We start from the raw sequence: 22125 nt of genomic DNA, 5'->3' as shown, positions 1-22125 counted from the left end.
AGGTCTAGGGAAACAGTTTATCAGACGTTGTATATCTCACGGTTGAAGACAGACCATTCAGAATTTGGATTTGCCTGATCACAGTACTGCATCGATGGTAGACTATCCCCACGGAGATGCCACGGCTCGTAACACCGGCTTGCGTGGCAGGCTATAGTGGCGAGTTTGCGTTCATGCCATTTTTGCATGCATTCTGAAATCTGGCATAAATTCCTTCTGCCTGTTTCAGAATATCTTTGTGGAAATCTTTGAACGTCTCGGCGATCGCAGGTGATCTTTGGTTGGATGTAAACATCAACAGCTGTGTGCCTGCGTGCTTGTTGTGCTGAGCTGCTATATAGTAGATTTGTAATATATTTCTACGTGGATTTTAAATTTTCTTTGACGATGAATATATTCAGATTAATGGAAATTAGTGCAGCACAAGCCACCAGGTGCACTGTGGAAGCAACTGTTGCTAGTGGTCTAGAATCAGTACCAGCAAGTGAATTCAAGAACGCTTTTCTCGCAGAACATTGTACTTCTCGAGGAAGAGTATTTGCTAACGTCTTATCGAGTCAAATTCCAGAGGTAAATATGGTTTATTCGTATATGATTTAACCGCGCGGTTAATGATTTTATCGTTTTCCATGCAGTAGATCGCCGGTAACTGTGACAAAGTCACTATGACAAGCGTCTGTTAGTGCATAACGCCTGCAGTACTAAGGTGTTTGGGCACCCATGATGGTTGTAGTAAGTTTTTGATCCTAAGTGGGACAATAAATACAAAACGCTTGTCACCAGTTTTAGTAACAGTTTGTTATTTCGCGTATAATCTTTAAATATGGAACCTATCGATACCACCTGTCATCTCTCTGATCCATGGAATCATCAAAGAAGTGACATAGGATCATGAAAAACGTGACATAAACCCCTCATTCAAATGCATAAACTGTGCTGTAAGAAATGTTATCGTTATTCTCATATCATCACATTTGTTGGCTCTGCCAGCTCTAAACCATACTATCATTTTCCTACCCAACCCAGACCACGGATTATGATACTGATCAGTCTCCACAACCTAAATTCCAAAAAAGTAGTGTAGAAGTGAACTAACTGCAGTATTTTCACTGTCCCATTGTTTGCACACGGATAGTGTCAGTACCACAACACAGTTAAATCACTTGTCTAACACATTGTCTGGCACTGGTCTGCTGATGGTGGTAATGTATATATGCATATAGTTCTCCAACCAGCTGCCGGCAGTTATTGCTGTTTCTTTACTGCCTTTCCTTCCAATTTCAACTAACATAAGTTTCTCAGGTGTCCAGAAAGGTAAGCTCATAAAACAGGCATGGCCTTATTTTGAATGTCGTACTTGTTTTTTTCTGTTTGAACATTGAGGGCTTTTACATAGTTTTCCTATTGGTGGTGAGAGAGAGAGAGAATGTGCCCAAGTTCCAGTGTCATCAAACAGGTTGCCGTTTGAAGGGGTTGTGAGTTGTGCTCGGATAGCTCAGTCGATAGAGCACTTTCCTGCAAGAGGCAAAGGTCCCAGGGTCATTTTCTAGTTCCTCACACAGTTTTAATCTGCAGGGAAGTTTCAAATCCTCAGACACACTGCTGCAAAATGAAATTTCATTCTGGGAAGGATACACTTGTACCCCACCTCGTGGTATCTTGCCAGGATGTACTCAATGCACGTGTTGAGTATTAGGCTCCCAATCACAACTCCGGTAGTAGCCATCATCGGTCATAATTTCAATGGACTCTTTATTGTGGCGCAACTGCCTTCCTATTCATCTCCATTGATTGTGATTTTTGGGAATTATTTCTCACTTCGCACTGGGGTAGGGGGGGGGGGGACAATTTTGGCCACGTCCATGGCATTGAATGAGCCACTGATGCCCCCTGGATTGATCTGTTTTGTGAGCTGAAGCAGTAAGTGGTTGCCTAGGGATCAAATCCTGTACCCATAGATTTTTAGTCTGGTATTAGCACAGTGAGCCACACTATTCAACAGTATGTCACATGTCAGAACATTTGGGTGAACTTTTGTGGGGCATTTTTTGTAGTTGTATTAATTCTACCTGGCTGTGTGACATATTTTGGAATTTTGCAGGCTACATAGTACACAGCTGTAGGGGTTTACCATATGTTGAATGGTGGCTGCTGGTTGAAAATACAACTACTTTAAGTGTTTGAACTTCTTAACAGAAATGTAGCAGTATATAGATGCGTCTGGCACCAAATGGCCCACCAATAATCATAGAAGTTAATAATCCAAATGTGATCGTTCTCCCATCATATGTTCTCAGAATAGAATGTCCAGCTGTAACCCTTCCCACAAGAGAAGTGCACTAACTGGCATTATCTGTTCATTATCTCTGTGGTAGTCTACAAAATGTTAATTAGACTAGATATACTAATTGTCCCATAGACATTTTTGAGTATGTGGAACTTGTGAGAAAACTTTTTGCCAGATGAAGTGTCTGTTTTGAAAAATCATTACACAGGGCCACTTCTTTTATAAACTGATAACTCATTGCTATAACATTGTCCCCCCCCCCCCCCCTCTTTTCTTTTTCTTGTCGCATTTGATAAAGTACCTTATCCTTTCTAGATTCAAGAGCTTTCTCCGTCCTTTGCCACAACAGTTATAAAATGTTACAGTCTCAGCCGATTGATTGATTTTTGTCTGCAGCAGTGTGCACTTTTTTGTAACTTCCTTGCAGAGTAAAACTGTGTGCAGGACCAGAACTTTACTCTGGAATCTTGCCTTTGTGATAATGCTCTTATTGAGTGAACTATTCAGACATGACTTACGCCCCTTCCTCAAATGTTTACTTCCGCCAGGACTTCTTGCCTACCTTCTAAGCTTCACAGCTCTCCTGTGTGCTGGACCCATATACCTGGATGAAGCTATATTGCAGAGAAGTGGCTTAGCCAAAGGTATTATTTCCAGAATGAGTCTTTACTGTGTAGTTGTATATGTGAACTGTTTTGATACTTCATGGTAGGTCAAAACTGTGTCCTAGCTTCAGGGTAGAAAAACCGGGGTATTAAAAAAATAAAAACACTAACCCAGTGAGTAAAATTGTCTTTTTTGGGTCTTATTGTGTTCTGAGGATTTTTGGGATTAAGGAAGTGTCAGATTCCACCTGTCTGCTTTGACCCATGACGTAATCAGTATGCCGGAAACGGCTATTCTGAGCGTCTCCAATATGGCGCCTATGATGTTACTACATACACACGGCAACAAACACGAAAGTACGTATAAATAAGACAATATCTCCCTCCAAAAATATAATCAAACTAACAGGACAACTGTGGGAAATTGGGAGTTTTAGGGAGGAGACAAGCTAAATATAACATTAAAAAAAACCACACACACACACACACACACACACGCACACACACACACACGCACACCACGATCCCAAAACACACACGACGATGAACAATAAACAATAATTACAAAATCTATAGGAACTGGACTCTTCCCTTGACCTTATAGGTCAACCGCAGCTGACAATACCAAAACACCAACACCTACATACAAAACCACGAAAATTGGAATCGCTCATTTCCCTTGACCTATATAGGTCAACCATAACTATTGATACGAAAAATTCAACACCTACAACTACGAAAAACAAAACAAAAACCACAACACCTCAAAGAGTCAAAAGTCAAACATCCCTACGTACATTAAAACACATTCAGTACACAACACCAACTCCCAAATTCCATTACAAACAATATCCTCTGGAATCAGTCACTTCCCTTCACCTATATAGCTTAACCGCACCTGTCGCTATCACATTATAAAACACCAAAAATTACACCACCACCGCAACCATTGTTACCACAAAACCCTAGACAAACAAAATTGGAATTGAACACTTCCCTTTACCTATGTAGCTCAACAGCAGCTCACGATATCCAAACACCCATAGCTATGATCACACATTGGAATCTAACACAACAGCAGTCACAATACCAAAACACCCATAGCTGCGACCGCGCATTGGAATCGGACACTTCTCTTGACATATAGGTCAACCGCAACTCACAATACCAAAACACCAGTACCTACGACCACACATTAGAATCGGACACAACAGCAGCTCATGATACCCCGGCTATGACCGCACATTGGAATCGGGACACTTCCCTTAACCTATATAGGTCAACAGCAGCTCATGATATCAAAACACCGATACCACCAACCAAACAACACAGAAGTAACCCACCAACCATCATAACACGCAAAAAATACACCCAAAAGAACGACTACTTACCACAAAAAAGTTCTGGTGCTGCACTCTAGGTCACACAGACACACACACACACACACACACACACACACACACAAACACACACAACAACAAAAACACAACCAAAAGAAACTCCCAACCCACCCACAACCTGCCACTCCCCCCCCCCCCCCCCCCCCACCACCCAACCTCCACACTCTCCCCAAAATCAACAAATCAAAACCAAAAAATAAACAAATCTCAGTCACACACTACAACTCAGAAACAACTGCAACAGAATAGATCCTCCACAACATAATCACAAAACAGCCGCCATCCCCCCCCCCCCCCACCTATTCCACAAAGATTACCAACTACTACACCCCCCCCTCCACCCCCCTGAGCTTCAGCTGTCCACCCTTGCGACACCTCCTTAACCAACCACCTTCGGCCTAAGTGTTTTACTAATTGCCCTTAAAAAAAATATAAAAATGCAGCGGTCCCCAGGGTCCCTCTTCGCCAACAATACTCATCTAAATGGCACTGAAGGTTAGAAGAACACCTCTTCCCCCTCCCAATAACTGACTTAACCGCCCCCAAAACCCCTCTATCGTATTTGTACATGCCCCAGTCTCATAATTCTTGAATTCTATACTATGGTTAACAACTAAATGATGATACCCCCTCTCACCCAACCCCCTATAAGATGAAAAAGCATTGGAAACTATTGTGCTGCCCTCCTCTATACACTCCTCATTTAAGCCCACCAATTCACTTTTCGTGCACCCCTCCAAAGCCCTAAAAACACATTCTGAAAAACCAACCCCAGATAAAATGGCCCTCCACACCCATACACCAACCAGACTTACACCTCTCATACTTCCTCTTCCCAAACTGCAACTTGTCAACCTCCAACACCATCCCAGGCCCACCGAATTTATCCCTGTACTTAATGCATTCCGAACAAACTTCCCTACAAAACGAAAACCAGTCAAAAACCACACTGGACTCGCATTCGGGAGGACGACGGTTCAATCCTGCGTCCGGCCATCCTGATTTAGGTTTTCCGTGATTTCCCTAAATCGCTCCAGGCAAATGCCGGGATGGTTCCTTTCAAAGAGCACGGCCGACTTCCTTCCCCGTCCTTCCCTACTCCGATGAGACTGATGACCTCGCTGGAAATTTATGCAGAATTCTATGCCCATCAGCCTATAGCTGTGTTGGAGGCAGCTTGCCAATCACGTGACTGAATGGGACAGTGAAAATATCATGTTCATTTGGATCAAATGCAGTTTTCATTGAGTCAGTGGAGTAAAACCCCCATTACTTCAACTGCCTTTTCCTTTGTTGCAACTTTTTGAATAATACAAACATAATGAAAAATTTACTTTCCCCTTTTTCCCCCAACTACTTTCACCTTAACAAATTTCATTTTGAGAGGAAGAAAAAAGAAGACAAAAAACCTTGACACTCACATTTAGTGAACAGCAAATCTTCAACGACAGTATCGTCTGAAGGATCAAAATTACGTTCATCAGTTTCCAGAGCTTCTGGCAGTTTCATTACATCAAGCTTATCTTCCGATGAAAAATTATCACACTTTAGCAAAAGATTTTTTGTTGGCCTTTGAGACTTCTTCGCTAGCTGTGGATGACTTGAAACAACTAGGCTGAGGATAGCTTATATCATTTGTACCTGCAGACAATTTGAACTTTTTATGTAGTGCAGATATGTTTTCATTTGATGACCTTTTGAATGATTTTGGGCCAATATTCAGTGTGTGAACAGCTATTCTTTCTTTTTGTATTTGAAAGGCTATTTTTTTCTTCTTGAAAAGAAGAATGGATACTTTAAATAAGAAACCAAAGATTAAGCTAGAGCTTTATTTTTCTTGTCCATGTCCTATTCCCCTAGGAGTTTAGAGTACAGCCTCTTGTTAATGTAGATGATCACTCAATTCTTCCAATGTTTCCTTATAGGCATCTAAGTACCATCTTGCACCTGGAGACCTTTACTAAGTTCTAGGCATTGCAGTTCAGTTTTTAATGTAGTTATGGCTTTACTTTGTGTTCAAACTGACACTTTATTCTTTAATTTCACTGACAAGGGAACCTCCCCATTGCACCCCCCTCAGATTTAGTTATAAGTTGGCACAATGGATAGGCCTTGAAAAACTGAACACAGATCAGTCGGGAAAACAGGAAGAAGTTGCATGGAACTATGAAAAAAAATAAGCAAAATATACAAAATATACAAACTGAGTAGTCCATGTGCAAGATAGGCAACATCAAAGACAGTGTGACCTCAGGAGCGCCGTGGTCCCGTGGTTAGCGTGAGCAGCTGCGGAACGAGAGGTCCTCGGTTCAAGTCTTCCCTCGAGTAAAAATTTTCTTTCTTTATTTTCGCAAAGTTATGATCTGTCCATTTGTTCATTGACATCTCTGTTCACTGTAATAAGTTTTGTGTCTGTGTTTTGCGACCGCACTGCAAAACCATGTGATTAGTAGACGAAAGGATGTGCCTCTCCAATGTGAACCGAAAACATTTGATCGCAAGGTCATAGGTCAACCGATTCCTCCACAGGAAAACACGTCTGATATATTCTATACGACATTCGTGACGGCATGTGCGTCACATGACAGGAATATGTTGTCGACCCACCTAACTTGTACACTTGGCGAATGGGTAAAAAGATTCTTCTACCTTGCCCGATTTAGGTTTTCTTGTGGATGTGATAATCACTCCCAAAAAAGTGGATGAAAACATAAGAGTTTGTCACATAAACTGGAAATAAAAAATTAAAGTTTTCACCCGAGGGAAGACTTGAACCAAGGATCTCTTGTTCCGCAGCTGCTCAAGCTAACTGCGGGACCACGGCGCTGCTAAGCTCAGACTATCGTTGATGATGCCTATCATGTACATGGACTACTCAGTTTGTATATTTTGCTTATTCTTTCATAGTTCCACGCAACTTCTTCCTGTTTTCTCGATTGATCTGTGTTCAGTTTTTCAAGGAATATCCACTGTGCCAACTTATAACTAAATCTGAGGGGGGTGTTATGGGGAGGTTTCCTTGTGAGCAATAAAGTTGTAGTGAATTGTGTCCATTCTTTAAAGTTAAAACAGAACATGAATCTCAATCTAAAACTTGTGCAATAAACAGAAAATTTGAAACAACAGACTATCTTTGAATTTAAATTCATGGTTGCCCCAGTCATAATTTGCAAACACTGATTATAAACTGCACTTTTGTTTTATACCATATTTAGGCAGTTACACGTGGATGAATGGAAATTCAGTGATAGTATTTAGGATGTTAATTTTACCCCTGAAGGAAAAAAGTTAGGAGGTAAATGTTACTCTTTTTTAAAGAAATATGAATTGTTAATTGTTAAAATTGTTTGTACTATCAACAAGGTGAGACATCTTCATTAAAATGTGTGAATTTGAACATATAAGAACCTGATGATAGGATGAACCATTTCTTCTGGGCCAAGAAAGTTTTTACCAATTGACTTCAGAAGTAGATATGTAGGACATGCTTAAAAAAAATTTTGAACTATGATTTTTTTTAAATTTTGTTTTAAGATATGTGAATTTAAATCAATGAGTTCCACTGTATTATATAATACTTTTTATTTGCAAGAAGATGTATAAGTTTATCCAGAAATGAAAAGAAAAGGGTGAATATGACCATAGGGTCAGTGTTACCCCCATGAGGTCATAATCTCCCTATTTGGTAAATCACCTGTATGGCAAAACACCCATGTTCTGCTGTGTGAAGAAGTCTGTAACTGCCTGCTTGACATCCTCATTGACACTTCAAGGCCTTTATTAAGGGACTGAAAGCACGATAATTGCATGGGGCGGATGCTTGACTGTCTCCCACTTACATTGTTGTCCATAATGGATGAGACTGACCACCCAGATTGACCTGCAATTTGTGTTGAATTGCAACTGGCATAGAACTTGGAGCTCCATTCCATAACTGTGGTTTCCGACAGACATACTGCTCCCTTACACAGTCTTCATTCTCTGATAGGTGTCTGCCAGTATTTGTCCTTTGGCAGCCAAGAAAAGAATAACAGTGGGTGGGTCCTGTTTATATGCATTTGGTGATAAAATTGCTGCACTTTACGTTTTTGCATTTACCACATGCACATCAGAAAGATACAGATCCCACACTATTCCCATGCCTGCAAGTCAGTGCTTATGTACCCGTATCGGAGTTGTGCCATACTGCAGCAACACCCTCAAATGGAAACTTTTTGATTGCTCCTTATAAACTTTACTTTACAGTCACTATGATTCTAGATTAAAGTGCAAGAAAAGTTAAAACACTATATAATAAAATAAAGTTTTCTGACAGTAAATAGTTGCCCTCAATAAATATGATGGCTCTTTTGTGTAAGGCTACCTATTATTTTGTATATTAATTAAGTTTTTGTAATTAAATGTCATTGGTTTTTGCTGTTGACAAGGTTTTTTTTATATGCGCCTGGTTTTTTTTTTGTTGGGTCAGGTTAATGGCAACCATCCTGCCCAGACGGGGATTCAAACACAGTACATTGTTTTTTATAGGCATTGCTTTTACAATTAACTTGAACAGGTACAAGTTGTGTACTCTTGTCACAAGTTTTGTATTGCAGTGCAATTTCTCCATTTAGTCCTGTGCGGGTTGTCTCCTCCAGATTCAACACCAACTATGTTCAGTTCTCCCTGTCAGGTATCAGCACTCTCATGTTGTACTTACCAAGATGAAAGCTTAGATCTTTTGTGTAGCATCCCAGAAATTTACCTAATGTGGTAACAATATTTCTCTCTTCCTGGAGCTCCCTCAGTATAAACTCCTTACAACATAGCTATCTGGAAAATTTCATTCACTTTGTGGAAAGGTATTTCTTACTCATGAGTCAAACTCAGTGGGACTGCAATTCATAGCATTTCACTTTCTTGGTACAGGACTTAACTTCATCTGGTGACAATATTATTCTATTATTTCCTACAGCCTCCAGAATTTGATCCAGCCATCTCAGATTTTCTATAAATGTTTGTGATATTATGATGAAGTCTTAATTGTACGTTTTTCATTAGGTATTGAATTACAGCATTAAACTTCAATTTATCATTTGCACAAATGTGGAACTTTAATCCTCAATATCAAATTCTGGATTACTGAACATCAACCAAGTGAGATGATACACTTAACGTAATGTACTCACATTTGGAAGAATGGCAGTTCGAGCCCCCAGCTAGCTATTCAGTTTAGCTTTCATTTATTTCCATTCCCAGTTGTGCAGAACATTTTATTTAGTAGCTCTCAAGGTTAAGCTCAAAAATTGAGTGTTGCTGTTAGCTGAACTTACCAAAAGAAGAAATTTGCATAACTGCATTAGCAGATATTACAGGGCTCCTGCAAAGATGAAATTGTAAGTTTCATGTGGTCTCTCTTGAGTCATTTCTTCTTCTTCTCCTCTCATCTCTTTGTATCATGCACACAATTCTTTTCTAGTTACCCTGTTATTTTAATCATACCTTAGCTCTTGCCTCCATTTTCTAAGATATTCCTTCACTCTCACTCTTTAATGGTATAACATGCTACACCAACATGGAGGTTTTCTACTCAAGTTTCAATTTCTTGTTCTATTAAGATACGTTAAAATGTTTCCAGGTATTACTTTATTGACGCCACAGGTTTTATACCACCAGATAAGATATTTTAAATTTCTTATGATACGTGATGACAATGGTCTGAGAACTGAAATTGGTCATAATACAAACAATTTATGTGGTGATTATCTGCTCTTGATTCTAAACTATCACTTGTTTTAAATATGTATAAGCTGTGGGGCACTATCTTCACAAAATATAGAAGGAAGGTGGTTAACACACATTCCTTCTTCGTTTTCACTGTTTAGTAATTTGAAAACTTCCATTAGGATTGCTGATGTAGAATATCTGTCCCAGAATCTTCTTACAATTATGAATGTTTCACTATCACGAAGAGGTCTAATATTGTTCAATATCCTTGATAGAGCTTGAATCCTTTTGCAAAGTCTGTAAGTACAGATTTCAGGGACATTGACTCGCAGCTCTCAATTTTTAATAATCCAAGACAAAGTGGCAGTTTGTACTTGTTGCTTTGCTTTGTTGTTCCATTCGCTACTTGCCAATGGCTCACCATGCTGTATCTACTTCTGAAACCAGTTCCGTCATTTACGTGATTAAAATCCAATGTGTTTTCAAAGCTATTGGTGATCGTTGTAGTGACTATCTTGCACATCACAGAGAGTAAGCTGACAGTTCTATTATTACTTGTCTTGCCTGTTTCTTTTCTTATGAAGTAGAAAAATTGCAGCACTACCCTGGTTTTGAGGAAATGTCTTCTTTAGCAAACATTCTGGAAACAGTATTGCAGTTTCCTTTATTATTTTGTGCTCCAGCTTTAACCATTACTATTAAAACACCTTTTTTCTTTATTATATCTTGAATTACTTTATTATACCCTTCATTAGACATTTCTTCTAGAGTGTCATTACTTTCACAGTCATCTGTTTGTGTTTTTTGTTCATCTCTTCAGCTGTATAAACATTGCAAGAAATCTTTGTGTGTTTGGACATTTTTCTCTCTGTTGTTAGTGTGCCATCTGCCTTCTTAACTGATGAAATATGGCGTGCACCCAACAAAAGTTTTTGTTTTGTTTTTTTACACTTATTGTTTCCAAATTGTGTTTTCAATGTACCTTCTCAAATCCTCTTGAAGACATTTCTGAATAGTTCTGTTTAATTCAACATTTTCTATTACATTCGTACTATGGTTTGCTTGAAACTCGTATGTTATCGTCGGTAGCTGCCTTGATCCATTTGAAATTCTTTTGCTCCCTTCATTCTTGCAACATTTTATACTGTAAACACAAGTACTGTTGTTAAAGAATTGCCCCTACCCTCTTAAGTTGTAGAATCCTAATTTTCTAAGATACTGGAGTTATTGTTTGATTTAATCTAGTGTACTTCCCTGTTATGTTATTACCGAAATTCTCATAATTTTCATTTTTTGATTCCTGCCTCATGACTCTATTCCTTTCTAAGTTTGCATGTGTTTTTCCTCTAGAAATTATGTAGGACCATGATAGCTTGTAAATTTCTTTAATTCTTTGGTAAGATATAGGTTATGTTATTTTTAGTTCCATTGCTTCATTTTCCAAGTCCATTTTTTATTTATTGTGTTCTTGAAGAACATATTATAGACATACATGTCATATTCAGTGAATTCTGCTACAGCTCGGAGGGAAGCAGCAGGTGTGTAGGATAGGAATGTAGGAGAGAGGCAGCAGGGGTACAGAATAGGAATGAAACACAGGGTGCTGAAGTTGCTGTGTGTGTGTGGTGCATGATGATGATGGTTATTATTATTATTATACATGGAGGTGTGGATTGGGAGTGGGTGACAGAACAGAAGAGAGGGTGACTGTTGGATTGAGGACATGGGTGCAGTCGGTTAGTGGAGATTTATAGGAGTATTATAGGAATGAAGGATGTGTTGCAAGGATAACTCCCATGTGTGTAGTTCAGGACCTAGTTCTGTGGGTAAGAATCCAGATGACACACATCGGTTGTGAAGCAGTCATTAAACTTGAGCATGTTGTGTACAGCAGCATGTTCTGCCACTAGGTGGTCAACTCTGCTCTTGGCCACAATATAGCAGTGGCCATTCATTCTGTTGAGAAATTGCAACAGAGCTGGTGTATGAACAGGGTTAGTACAGGTTCTGGAAATCAGGGAATTTCAAACATTTCAGGGGAATTGGGAGAATGTCAGGGAAATTTGAAAAAAAAAAGAAAAAGAAAACCACTGGAAAAATCTCATTTTTGTCTCAGTACATGAAATGGTTTGTTTACTGAAGTGTCAGGCATCGTCGCTGGCTGGATGCAGCTGAGTTCCATGCGCCGCTTCACTCCTTCCTCATTACTACTGCTTCTCCCCTTCCTACCACTCCCATCAGCTGCCACCACTTCTTGCCACTAGCCTAGCAGCTGCCAGTGAGAGGCAGGGAGGCATGAGGAGTGGAACATGTGGATCCGATTCTGACACTGTAGACGCCGTGGCTGGAGACAGCAATCATGTGTGCATGAGTTGTGTGTGAGTTATTGTGTGAATGTATGTGTGCTCTCATTGTCTGATAAAAGCTGTGGCTGAAAATTTAGTTGCGAGAGTGTGATTGTCTTTTCTATATGTCTGTTTGCAGCTCAGCAATCTTTTTATGGTGAGTTGCTACCTATCTTCCTATTGATTCTCAGAGTATTTGGACAAGTTATCTGTTGCATGGATAGATCACCGTGGTTTCATTTCATCAACATGCTGTCTGTCATGAATAGCTGGTCACATGAGTGGAATACCACAACGGGCCAGAACCGCAGGCCGTTTCTGCAGGTGTTGTAATGTATTGGGCCTGCTGATCTAAAGCCACTTGGTTCCCACGAATGTGCAGGCCCTGCCCGTCAGATCTCATCTCACGATCTGCCCACAGGCCGGGTCAGTTTGTGTGTAGTGTAATGCAGTGGATTTTCATGGTTTATCCATGGACCCAGTACTGCAGTGCTCCTCAGCAGGCCAGAGGCCATAGGCTATGGATTTCAGGAATTGCAACAATCTCACCGCAAGTATGTTGTACAGTGTGGCATTTTATAGACATTTTATTTGTTCTAGTACATATTGGCAATTAAAAAGTAGTTTGTGTTAGAAAGTATGAATGGTAAGAAGAAGAAAATTGTGTCAGTTGCTGGCAGTTTGTATGCTATATGCTCAAATATTTCTCAAAAGAAAAATCACAAAATACCTGTAAAATAATAGACATAACATAGTGGGTAATAACCGACAGTAACGAACATAGTAGAACCAAATTTTATTGGCGGTCACCTATAGTGTTGGTTAACACAATTCATCCCCACCTTATAAACTTCTTTCAAGAGGCCTACTTTTTTCCGAGTTTGTTTCTGGACTCAGTGAAGGTATATTAAATCCGTCTTGTGATTCCAAGGAAATGCGTTTTTGTAACCAAATGTGTTTCATTATATTCAAATAAAATAACATCAGTGGTCGTAATGAAACACACATACCATTTGGCTTGGTTTCTCCATCTAAAAACATTCCATCACAAAAGATGTCGATGTTACTTAAGATTTTTGCTCACATCAGGAAACGCCATATGCTTGCAAATTTTTTTTGGATATTTCCTTGTTTGCACTATTGTTTCTTGTACAGTAGCTGCAAAGACAGTGTGTCAACTTATGTCTTAACTTACCCTCGAGATTTTAAAATTTGTCAGGGAAAAATGCTAAGACTAGCCTGGAAATCAGGGAAATATCAAGGAATTTCACTTGGGGAAACTTATGGCAACTCTGATGAAGTAACAGCTTTTGCAAGTGGCTCTGCCTCTGATGGGATAGGATAGGCCTGTCACAGGGCTAGAGTAGGATGTGCCAGGTGGGTGAATTGGGCAAGACTTGCATGGGATATGTACCTGTGGCAAGGGCTTCTGACTGGGAGCAGCTTTGGGGTTGACCAGGATGTTACGTATATTGGGTGAGCAGTGTAATACTGCTTTAGTAGGGGTAGAAAGGATCGTTGCATTATTTCTGGATGTGATGATAGGTAGTTGAAGCCCTGGTGTAAGATATGCCTCAGTTGCTCCAGTTCAGGATTATATTCAGTGATGCGAAAGCTCCTTTGCAACTGTTTTTGTGGGGATAGTGCATGCCTGTGAAGGCCTTTGTGAGACTGTCACCATACTGCCAGTTCAAGCAGAAGGAAAAAAGTGTGTGTGAGGGGAGGGATTCATGCAGGTTCGAGAGAGAGAGAGAGAGAGAGAGAGAGAGAGAGAGAGAGAGAGAGAGAGAGAGCTATCTCTTTAAAGGATTCATCCAAAAGTTATTCTTTTTTGTCTACCTTTCAGCGAGTCAGTGCTTCTACTATTTAGTGAATTCTCCTTTATGCCCAAATTATTTACTGTGTATGGTCTCTGTCATTTATGATATCATAACTGAAGTTTCCCTCTGAAGAATTGTTGTTTATGATTTGTTGTACTTTCACAGTAGGATATCCCATTGCCATACTGGAATTTGCTTTCATCTCGTAGCTTCTGTAACTTGTTTTGGGGATATTCTGCCTCTTCCATAGAATTTGAGTACATAGGTATATTTGAGTGAATGATTTCCATAGAATGTATTTTGTATTTTTTTGCCAAGTCTCTCTGTTTTTTCAGGAATGCCTTCACTATGTGTTATATTGTTTTTAATTTTCTTGTTCACAATGAAGTCTGCATTTAAATTTCCTGTATGCATTGTTCCTCTGTAGTAAAACATATGTCTTCATTTTAATTCTGTTTGGTCTGCATTTTCTGTGATTCTTCTGATAACCCCATTTGAAATCATTTCATTTCTCTTCCAACTTCACTAGCTTTGTGTGGTCCATTCTACATCTATTTAGCAACTTTGTGTAGCAAAGTGAGAGTGTAGAAGTAGCTGAGCATGCCTTGGGTCCTAAAACCATGTTTTTTCATGTAGGCTTTAATATCAACAATTCAGGAAGTCACATGTGTCAGTAAGACCTCCCACAATCATACCCATGATACATTTCCCTAACAGTGACCAAATACTTTAATAAGGCATATCAACAGTGCTAAACCTTGACTGAGCTGTGCTCACTGAAGTTACAGCCCAAGCTCAAATGCTTCTGAATTCAGAACCTTGGATCAACACAATCAGATAACATGTCACAGATCACACAGTCTCCTGTCAGTACCTTTATTTGGCAGTCAGGTATTCAGTTAGCTCTAGAAGAAGTTGGCATTGGCTAGTTTATTACCAGCTAGTGATAGCCTGACTCATCTCGGTTCAGCAAAGTGCCTGTGGAAGTTGACACTTTATCTGTGCTTCAGTACTAACACATCAAGGGGGCACATTTATGTGAGTCATGGCAAATTTATTTCCAAAGAGTGCTGTACTAATAGAAAATAACAACTATATTGAATATTTACTTACCCTCACTTTGTCTATAATAATACTGAGCAAGGTGGCGCGGTGGTTAGCACACTCGTCTCGAAATCAGGAGGTCAGTGGTTCAAATCCACATCTGGTTGTCCAGATTTAGGTTTGCCATGATTTCCCTAAATTGCTCCAGGCAAGTGATTCCTTTGAAAGGATTTTTTTTTACCATCCTTGAAACAGTTTGAGCATGTACCATCTCTAACGATCTCATTGTCAACATCATCCTCATTTGTTGTTTTGTTTAATATTCTGTCAAGACAAAAACAAGGGACAGATGTACTACAACAAAAACAAGGGACAGATATACTGTAGTGTGATAGTCCTTACAGCTGATTGTAGTGATTAAGACACTGCACAGGAAGGACTGGCATTCAGGACAATTGGAGTTCAGTTTCCATCTGGCCAGCCAGTTTTATGTTTTCCTTGGTTTCACATAAGGCAAATGCTGGGATGTTTGTTACAAAAATTCATAATAAGTTCAGGAAAAACCACTTGTGTGAACCAGAGCTCATGTTGTTCACACATTATTTGTTGCAAGTAGTAGATGCAGATGAAAATGGAGACTACATCTAACCTAGATTTCCAAAGTGTCTGACACCCTACCACATTGTCGAGTGACTGGCAACATAAAATTGCCCGAAATATTTTCGGAGCTATGTGATTGTCTCAAAGAATTTTTTGACTAGTGAAACCTAACATACTATTTTCAGTGGTGAATGTTCAACAGAATCAAAAGTAACTTCAGATGTGCCCCAAAATAGCATTATAAGGTCACTAATGGTGTTAATAGAAATAAACTTTTTATCACATGGGGTCAGCAGTACCATCAAACTGTGCTTAACACTTTAAGTACTGGTCAGTGTGCATAGATTTCCTGTACATTGCCTGACCGAGCCATCCTCCTCCCTGCCATTGAAATAAAACATTCATTTGACAGTAAATTTAATGTTGGGATGGACACCGTTCATGTGGTTAATGAACTGCTGCTGTGCATTTTCACCATGAGGCCATATCAAGAAGGTGGCACTAACATATCAAAGGAAACAAGATGGTTGCAACCTTGCAGAATTCAGAGCTTGCTCCTCAAACTGCTCCATGAAAAAGATTGCGATCACCATAGACAGTGGGGATTCCATGGCTGTGCCATATGTCATCTCATAATAGTCATTAAGGTACATGAAGTACATTGCCATTAAGGCATGGTGGGACAGCTTTATGATCTCAGGTGAAAACTGTTGCACCAAAATGTCCAACATTAATTTTATGGAAAGGGATGGCAAGCATCTGTCCCAGTTTGGTCATTTGGTGTACAGGAAATCTATGCTCACTGAAGGGTACTTAAACACCAACAGATTTCACCAACCTGTACACAAGAAAGCAGCACTGAACACATTAGTACACAGGGCAAATATTATATCTGGCGATGTCCATTTAGAGTGTGAATTTCAACATTTGAAGCCCGTGTTGAGAGAAAATGATTATAGTAAGGAAGAAACTGCTAAAGCTTTCAAGTGCCACCGACCAAAGGCACCTCATGAATCAGTGGAAGAGGCCAAGGCAGCTGCATTCCTTCCACACTGTGGAACAACTAGTAGCAAGATAAGGTCATGCTGAATAAACATGGACCGAGACCAGTGTTCCAGCCCACCTCCAAGATAAGAGATACGTTAAACCTCGTTAAAGGCAACATGGGTCTTAGAGTTCCTGTTGTGTATGGCGTCCCCTGTGAATACTGTAGTATGTACATAGGCCAAACCATTCACACTGTTGCCGAGCATTGTGCAGAGCATTCACGGCACATCAAACAAAGGTAACTTGAAAAGTTGGCCGTGGTGGAACATTGCCTAGAAACTGCACATAAAAACAAATTTGAAAGAATGAGTATTTTGGTTACAACATCAGTAGGGCATGGGGACAGGCTTTGGGCATTGAGCGAAAGCAAAGATGTAGACTAGTGCTAGTAGAGATTCAGGAGCGGCAGTTTCAAACATGACACTGGCCGCTCGCACCATGTGGAATCACTTGGTCCCACAGCGGGACATAGCTGCTAGGAGCTATCCAACTTTCCTTCTGTATAGGCACCACTCTAGTCCTCTCCGGAAGGCTCTAGATGCTGCCGTTACATCTATATAAGAAAAACACTGTGCCAGCCTCAGCAGTCAGTGATTTCAACTCCTGATGATGATGACGGAGACAGCTGTCGTACACTCAAGTGTTTTATTTGAAATGATACGACATGTAAACTGAGAAGATTTTATTGAACCTTGCCACCATGTAAGACTGCAAGGACACAAGTACCTTACCTGATGCGTCATTTTGTTTTGTGATAAGACGAGAGAAATATATTGTATTGGTAATAATCAGCTTTGTGGACAGAATATTAGTCCCCACCCATTAAAAAGAGTACATTGGTTACTTTGGGGTGCTATAGGTGGTGTAGAACTAATACAAGATGGTCATGTGACATCCTGCTCCCCCTTCCCCATCTCTTACATAACTTGTGGCAGTGAAGTGATGAGCATATGCAGGTCAGTTGTATGGAATCATCACAGTAAGATGGATCAATTTGGAGGTGTGACAGAATATCAGAAAGGCGTTATTGTGTTTGGATGCATTCATGAACACACCATGAATGACAATGACTGATTTATTGTGGTGCGTCAGTGTGGACTTTCCCGTGTGTGTACATGCAATGGTGCACTACTCACAGACGCATAACATGGCATAACAACAGTGTTCATAAAAGTGTTCTGACTGACAGGGTACAGAGAAGAATGTCATACCTTGTCAAAAACAAACAGTTTCAGAGCTGGCAGGAATTGCAGCTGCCAGTGTATGCAGGTCCACCTCAGCTAGTTTCTAAGAGTTCACTGCAGAGGGAACTTCATGCGATTGACATTTGGAATAAGGTGCCTCGCAAAAGGACATTGCTCACAGCACCACATAAAGCTACACATCCTCATTGGGCCAAATAAAAACGAAACTTAACAGTAGCTGACAGGCGACATATGGCATGGTCTGATGAGCCACAATTTTGCCTCTTTTCATATGCAGTGAAGCATGAAGTAGTACTATGGCCCAATGATGTGTTTAACCCATGGTGTGTATGTGCAGCATGCAGTTCAGGCCAGAAGTGGTTATATGATGTTTTGGGGTTTTGTTTCATATCACGACTCTGGCCCACTCATTTAGGCTACCATCAGCATGAACCAGGACATTTATTTGCGTATTATCGGTGACCAAGTGTAGCACTTTCTGTGACATCTCCATGATGTGTTTGCTGTGAACACTCATGTCTCCAAGATGATAACATTAATGCTCACAAGGATGCATGCATATGTTCCTGGTTTGACAAACACTCAGGCACTCTGTGACAATTTTGACTGGCCTGTTAAATAACCCGATCTTTATCCCACAGAAAATGTCTGTGACTATTTGGAACAGTGGGTGCAGTGTACCAATCAGTGTCCCCATAATTTGGTAGCTCTGCAAGTTCTAATAATCAGTGAGTGGCTTCAGCTGGATATGCTACACACAAAAAAAACTATTTTGCTCTCTTCCTTGCCGAATTGTGGCCAGTATCAAGACTAAAGCTGGTGTTTCGTGCTATTAATGTGCTGCCTCCTATGGCTGACTATTTTTTTCATGGTGTGCTCATCGTGAATATCTATAGGAAACATGGTTGTTCTGGTTCTAGCTTATAAGAAAAAAGTGAATGATGGATTGTTATGGGTCAACAGAAAGTTGCATTCCTGTAAGGGATGATACATATGGAGTCCTCTGTCTGCCCCACAATCAAATCCCAGCAGAACTACATCAGTGTAGTCTAAGGAACTCTGGACGTATGTACAACCATTTTCCTGGATCAAAAGCACCCGTTCATGCAAAAGCTGAAAAGATGTTGTAGAGAAAAGTATTACTGATGGAAAATACACAAATTGCTTTAAAGCAACTTGGCATCAGAATACCTTCCATCCAAAAAGTTCTGAGACTGATTGTATTCCTAGTGTAGAAGCACTGCCAGCACTGTACCTTTGGCAGCAGTTTGAACTACTAATAACTGTAAATTACAGATGTGCTTTCTTTCAAAACTGCTTGTTGTGTAGAAAGACAGTGATCAAATTGAAATATAGTCTACCGTACAGATCAGTTCAGTTTAACCACTACGAAACGCAACATAGTAGCTTGTTTTGTAGAAATGGAGAAAATTATAAGAGACGGAGCATTTCTCTAAATAGAAGCTGCTTTCATTTTATGTCTGTTCATTTGCTAGGAAAGAAAAAGAAGAAGAAGAAAAATAGATTTTGCTGTGTATAGAACAAGAACTAGTTAATTGAGCAAGAACATTTGTATAGGTAGCCTAGCTGCAGCATGTCCCTGTTCACCATTTGTAAATTTTTTGAAAGATGCTTATAGGACAGTGTACCAAAGTCAGTTGACACAACCCCTCACCCATCTTCAGTGCATAGAAATTCACAATTGTAGTATGTCCTATGATGAATAGATTGTATGACTTGTCACAGTAACTGTCATACGTTCTAACTGAAGATAAAGGAAGACACTTTATTAACTTTCACAAATTCTTCCATCTGTAGAATGGTGGGTAGTTCTTGTAGTTGTAAGACTTGCCATCAAGAAGTATTACATCTTACAAAATTGGCCACAAGTGTCGCCTTAGTGATGGTATCAGTCAAAACTGAGGAATGATCATTCTGCAGTTGTATAGGTAAGAGGGAATACTACAGATTTCTTTGAAAGTTGGAACTCACACTGCCAAGATGTAAATTTCATAAGCCTGATAGACTAACAAATTGAGAAATTGCATCTACATACATACTCTGCAAGTCACTGTAGAGTGCTAGCAGAGTGGTACCTTGTACCACTAACAGCTGTTCCCTTTTCAGTTCCACCCTTAAATCAAATGTGGGGAATATAACTGTCTATGTGCCTCTGTACTAGCTCTAGTTTTGTATTTGCAGTCTTTATGTGAGATGTACATTGGCAGCAGTAGAATCGTTCTGCAGTCAGCTGCAAATACTGGGTCTCTAAATTTTGCCAATAGTGTGTCATGAAAAGAAGGGAGTCCCATATGAACTCACAAAGTATCTCCATAATACATGGAAGTCTAGGAATGTGAAATCTGCTTGTTGCCCTTCATTTGTAGTTCACAGAATATAATGTGAGAAAATGGTATGCTGAGTTTCAGACAGGTGATGCTTTTTAAATCCATGCTGATTTGTGGACAGAAGCTTTTTTCTCTCAAGGAAATTTATTGTATTCGAGCTTAGAATATGCACAAGAGTTCTGCAGCAAACCAATGTTAAGGACATAGGTCCAGCATTTGCTATTGTGGCTCTGTGACTATGTCAATAAATTACATAATCAGAAAACAGAGCTGATGGGGTGACTAGGAGCTCTAAGGACTGTCAGTGCATCCGAGGTAGGCTCCCTTAACTGAAGAAAAAGGAAGGAAGATTAGAATTTAGTGGCTGAATTGAATGAGGACAGGGAAAGAAATGAGCTCTGTATTTTTCAAAGGAACTACCCTTCAGTTGATTTAGAGAACCCACAGATCACCTACATCAACACTGCCTGAGGATGATTTCTATCTTCATACTCCCAAATAGCATGTTCATTATTAGACCTACTCTTTTATTGCCCCTATTTAATTTTGTAATGATGACCTTGTACTCACCTGACCAGAAATATTATTCTTCCTGGCATTGCATTTCACTAGGCCTAATTCTCATTATATCTAATTCAGTCTATCCATTTTTCTTGTCAGATTCACAGAATAGAACTGCGTGTCTTTAGGAAATGTAACAGTTCTACTTACCTCTTACTTACAAGCATATCACAGTACCATCATAGCAGGTCTATGTCTGCTAATGTTACTAGTCCATATCAGCTAGTCATTCAGACTTTTGCACTTACGACTACTGAAAAGGCTGCTGCTCTCTCCACAAACACCCATCTGATATGGTTATTTGTTTGGTATGGGTATCTGGATCATTGAGGCATGCAAACCACTCTGCAGCTGGAAGTCTCACAGTTTGCGAGGGAATAGAAGAGTATATGTCATTATTAGGCTTGAAAGGTGCTCCATATTTTAACTTTCTTCAGCTCAGCTTCCACTTTCGTGAGCTAATTGAACATTTTGTGGCAACAAATGTTTGTTTAAGACACAAAGCAATATGTGATGTAATTTTCACAGTTACAGAAAAACCATGAAATTAAAAACTTTATACAAATTAGTCTTGGTTGATTTGTTAATGATAAAGTTTTCTTTGAATCTTCTCTCAACAACACAAAAGCTTCCCTTGTTTCCATGAAAATTAGTCCCTATAATGAGAACATCCCAAAATATTTCTGTTGCTTTGTACAGTTTGATCAGCTTTAACATTTCATCTATGGACTAAATTTTCATAGGTATTGTCACTAGAAAGGGATTTAAATATGAGAGCTGCTTACAATGCAAACGGTGTGCGAGTTATTTGAGCTACTTTCTGAGAGTGGAGTTGTTTCCTGTCTACTCAAGAGTCAGTTGTTCTTACTCTTGTGCAGGTACCAGATATACCTCTCATGCCTCTGAATCTTAGCTCCGTGTACGCTTGTAAGGTGCATGCTAGAAGGCCTCACAAGAGCTACTCACTGACATTTACTCTGTAACTGACACACAGCTTAATTTGCTTGTTCAAGTCCATTGGCTCTATAATTCTGTAATATGGAATTTAATATGTGCAATATTTACGTGTGCCAGACTGAAGCACTATCATAGCTTCTCTCCCTTTCTGGTATGCCAGTGATAGCAGCTGCATCCAGAAAGATTTTCACATGAGAGTT

At 39.8% G+C, this 22125-nt stretch overlaps 1 protein-coding gene across 2 annotated transcripts in view; it reads left to right on the top strand.

Moving 5' to 3' along the window:
• Positions 1-279: 279 nt before the first annotated feature.
• LOC124555146 (THUMP domain-containing protein 3-like) overlaps positions 280-22125 on the top strand; it is a 116246-nt gene continuing 94400 nt past the window's right edge. For both annotated transcript variants that reach the window (XM_047128960.1, XM_047128959.1), the window contains exon 1: positions 280-570. In XM_047128960.1, the coding sequence (XP_046984916.1) occupies positions 388-570 (183 nt within the window). In that variant the 5' untranslated portion in view covers positions 280-387. The remainder of the gene's footprint in view (positions 571-22125) is intronic.

The sequence above is a fragment of the Schistocerca americana genome, chromosome X (assembly GCF_021461395.2).
Source record: "Schistocerca americana isolate TAMUIC-IGC-003095 chromosome X, iqSchAmer2.1, whole genome shotgun sequence".
Taxonomy (NCBI): domain Eukaryota; kingdom Metazoa; phylum Arthropoda; class Insecta; order Orthoptera; family Acrididae; genus Schistocerca; species Schistocerca americana.
Note: the sequence above shows the minus strand (reverse complement) of the source record. Positions and strands in the feature narration are given on the sequence as shown.